We start from the raw sequence: 4,190 nt of genomic DNA on the forward strand, positions 1-4,190 counted from the left end.
AAAGGGGCGAAGAGACCCCTTTGGCTGCCACAACCCCAGAAATCAAACCCCAAACCACCAGGCAGCCAGCGTGGTGTTGGCCAGACCTGGCAGTGCCAGCGCCCCTCCCCTCCTGCCCCCAGCTCCTCACCCCGCAGGATGGAGCCCTCCTGGGACGGCTGCAGAACCAGACTGTCCGGCTGGCTGGCCTGGCTTCTAGGAGAAAGTTGTTCCTGCTTTACTCCAGGAAAAGGCACTGGAAAACATTAACCACGTATCAGCGTAGTGCAGGACACGCGACCACAGCCCTCTGCTGCTCAAGGTTTTCACCTCTGCCAGCCCCAGGCTGGCACCTCCTCGGCGCCTTTGCTGTCACCAGCGCTTTGGGACAGCCTTCACTGGGCTGGGCAGAGAGCACGATCGCTGGCCAGCAAAGCCAGATCCTTGTTCTTGCCCTGGCAAAGGCGCTGCCAGGTGCTGCCTGCACCAGGAGTGGGACTGGTGTTGAAAACCCAGTGCTGGTTTACAACAGGACCCACACAGACTGGGAAATAGGTCCTGGCTCCCCCTGCCCCAGACTCAGTCCTGCTCCAACCCCTTCTGCTGCTAAGAAATGCTTCCAAACCTGCAGACTAAACACTTTCTTTGTTCACTTCAGGCTATTTACTCTCTATCCTACCAGCCTGGGGAGCAGCAATATATTTCCTTCCTTCGATCGCAGTATTAGCCAGAGGGTATTTATAGGCTGGGATGCATTCCTGACCAAGCTGCTGCTTTCCTACATCACACAAATTTAGCTCCCTGTGTCTCAGCTCTCCCGACAGACTAATCCTTTCATCCTCTTAGCAGGTCTCTCTGCACTCTTACTGTGTTCCGCACTCCTCCTTTCCCCTACGCCGCCAGCAAGCTCGCTCCCCACTGCTCTCGGAGCGTGCGAGAAACCACTTGCTTCCCAGTTTCTTACCCAGTTTCTTGGGATCCATGGTCAGTGGTAGGCCCATGGTGATGGAGCCGACGGGGACCTTGGCGTGCTCGGAGCTGTAGGGTGTGTGAAGCTGGATGGGCATGCCCTGCGGCACAAGAGGAGAGGTCAGGGAGCGGCTGCCGATTGCTGCGAGGCATCCCCACTGCTCACACCCAACACCCTACCTGGGAAATGGATCCGACGGGTCTCTCCAGCACAGAGGGGTGCTTAGTGGAAGAGATGAGGGGAGGAGGGTTGGAGATGCTCGCTAGTCTCTGCAGCCCTGAGCGAGAGCTGTCATGCAGATTTAGCGGGATGGGGTGTCCTGTGTGGAAAACACGAGCGTTAGCAAGACAGAGGGAAGGCAGAGTGGCTGCAGCTATCAGAGAGAAAAGGGGCAAGGGACGGAGCGGGGGCTGGATGCAGCGAACTGACTGGCTGCGAGCCTGCACTGGCATCCAAGTCACACGACTGTTTTGGAGAGGACTGAACAGTTTAAGTGACTGCCTTGTCCCTGCTGCAGCCCGGGATGTGCTGCGCCCAGCTTGTCTGCCCTCCAGCACAGCACGGGGTAAAACCTGCCCAGCTTCACACCGAGGGCAGCACAGGGAGCACCCACACTGTTCAGCGACAAACCATGTCCCTGAACTTACCCTGGCCAGAGCTGGGAGACCCGCCTGGCCACCCTCGGACGCTGCATTAGAGGTGAGGGAGCTCTGTGGCAGACCAAAGCAAGGCTTCAGCAGGTTTCTTCTCAACCCTCTCTCCTAACCCCCTCCCCAAAAAGCTGCATTGGTTTAAGAGCACGACCTGCAATGTCAGCTGCAAGCACAGCTAATATGCCACAGCACACAGGGCACACGGCACGGAACCGCTGGCGTTTACTTGCCTGGTGGGTTATACTGAAACAAGTGGGACTCCGCCTGGGGAGAGGTTTTTATCACGTCCCGGGAGTAGGACAGGACAGGGGGCCAGCACGAGGCGGCTGTCGGCTCCGCGCTCAGCTTCTGAGCCTCTGCGATGGACGAGAAATGCATGGACTTTTCTGCAAGGGCAACAGAAAGCAACTGGCTTGCTCAGCAGTCCCCACCAGTGAGCCGTCCCTGCGGGTACGGGCAGGGAAGCCAGAGCCAGCTCCTGGCATGCAAACTGGTTTCAGTTCAGTCTGACCTGGCCATGGGATGAAGGCTGAATTCCTCAACCAAACTAAAAACCCTCAGTATCACCACCTGGATGTGACAGCATTTAGTTTAGTCTGGTGCTCAAAACGCAGTGGGAAGGACAGATGTCTGTGTTGGTGACTCTGCTGGTGCTCGCTGCCAGCTAGGACCTCTATGGCCATCCCACCCCACCCAGGGGAGATGGCATTTGCCACGCAGCTAGTCACTGCGATGAGCACAAGGTCCAGCTCCTCACTTGAGCTTGAACATGCGCAAACTGCTGCTGGGCAGCTCCTTGCCTGTGCATACAGCTCCACATCAGCTGGGCAGCTCCTGCCTCTGCCCACCGCTCCACATCAGCCACCATGGCGGGGCTGGGGGTGCGGAACAATGATCCTGTCAAACCCTTCGCTGAGGCTAAAGCCAAGAAGCACCAATGTCAGCATCCCTCCAGCAGGCAGGGGTCATCCAGCAGGCACCGTGGTGTCTGTGGTGTGCAGCCAGAAATGGGGTGCCCAGGGATCCCCAAGGCACTGCCAGGGACCACCTCGCGCTGGCACACCGGCAACAAGCTCATCCCCACATCGCATCGCGACAAGAAAGCTCAGCCGCTCTGGAAGGCCAGCTGCTGGCTGTAAACATTTGTAGGCTGCGGGAAGCAGCCAGAAATAACAGCATCAGCTTCTTGGACAGCAAGGGAATAATGTGCAGATGTTCTTTGAACACCTGGGACAACCACGCTGCCAAAGGCAAATGAAGATCAAGTCGGGTTCTGGGGGACAACCAGAGCCTCTGCGGGGAGTGGGGCAGCTTGGCTGTCCTCTGCCAGGCACCGGGGCTGGGGGCAGGAAAGCCCCCTGAACCGATCTGGCTCAGGGCACACTGGATGCCAGGCTGGGTTCACCCTGGCTAGAAAAAAGCTGATCGAAGGCCAAGAACTGCTTAATGATGGAGGAGCTGTGCTGGGGAATGCCTGAACCCTGCCATGCTCTGCAGGGTGCCGGGGAGCAGAGGGGCTTCACCTGCCCCAGCAGCATCCCAAGCACAACCTCACGCTTTGCAGAGCAGATGGATGAGACAGCCTTTTCTGGATGGATTAGAGGCAGGTTTGGTAGGATCTGCTTGTGATCGATAAGCACTTAATTTTGCACTGCCCTTCTTCCCCAGCGTCTGCATTGACCAGAAATTAGAAACTGGGCAGTAAACTATAGCAATCACAAATGAACCCAGCCTTTAACCATCAGTTTTTGATAAAAATAGATGCCTGAATCCTGCTAAGCCTAATAATAGGGCAAGTAGATTATCAGAGGCCCAATTTAATGAGGCTTTACTGCATTATCGTTATTAATGCTCAGTGTACTCAGAAGCTGAGAGATTATTCTTGTCCCCTTTAGTGAGAGAAGAAATCCATTACCAGCACACAGAGGTGTCCAGGCACTCACACCTCTGCAGCCTGGTGGGGCTGGAGCTCGGCTGCAGCCTCTGCTTTCCCCACGCCGGATCCCAGAGAGGATCCCTTCGTCCTGCCAGGATGGGGGAATCCAGGCACACCCTCCAGACTGACGGAGAGTCCTTGGCACGTCCATGCTCCCCGATTTTCTCCCCCTTCAGCTAAGCCCCGCTCATGCGGGGGCGAGCGGCGCTGGGATGTCCCGGCCGAAGATGCTCTCCGACGCCAAGGCACTGTTAGCCAAGGCTACATGCACCCTGGATGGCTCTTGGAGAGCCCCATCCTCCTCCCCTTCCCGCGGGAGCCATCAGCCATCCCCTCCCCAGCCTGTGAAATGCAGCCAGGTCCTAATTGCCCCCGCATTAGAGGGTGGCTATAACTCAGCCAGCTTTTGATAAAACAGCACTTACGCGGCGAAGAGCGAGTTCCTATTACTGTTTATCAAGCCCCTGGAATGGGAGCGAAGGAGTCAGAGTTTATATGATCCGTCATCCAAATTAATGCTCTTGGCTCCCCATCGCCTACAAAGGCCAAATGAAACACAACTAAATCAACACAAAACATACCGCTGGCTTTCCAACCGCTGAGCGATAACCAAAGATATGCCCGACAGCGGCTCGGCAGTGGGAAAAGGGAT

The 4,190-nt window shown here is 56.6% G+C and overlaps 1 protein-coding gene across 1 annotated transcript in view; it reads right to left on the reverse strand.

Moving 5' to 3' along the window:
* NCOR2 (nuclear receptor corepressor 2) overlaps positions 1 to 4,190 on the reverse strand; it is a gene marked incomplete at its 3' end in the record, with an annotated part of 47,973 nt that overhangs the window by 24,681 nt on the left and 19,102 nt on the right. Inside the window, exons 7-10 of the mRNA XM_010145827.1 lie at positions 1,833 to 1,988; positions 1,129 to 1,268; positions 944 to 1,049; positions 131 to 235 (exon numbers count right to left, since the gene is read on the reverse strand). Of these exons, the coding sequence (XP_010144129.1) occupies positions 131 to 235; positions 944 to 1,049; positions 1,129 to 1,268; positions 1,833 to 1,988 (507 nt within the window). The remainder of the gene's footprint in view (positions 1 to 130; positions 236 to 943; positions 1,050 to 1,128; positions 1,269 to 1,832; positions 1,989 to 4,190) is intronic.

This window comes from Buceros rhinoceros, unplaced genomic scaffold (genome assembly GCF_000710305.1).
Source record: "Buceros rhinoceros silvestris isolate BGI_N320 unplaced genomic scaffold, ASM71030v1 scaffold18521, whole genome shotgun sequence".
NCBI classification, from domain to species: Eukaryota; Metazoa; Chordata; class Aves; order Bucerotiformes; family Bucerotidae; genus Buceros; species Buceros rhinoceros.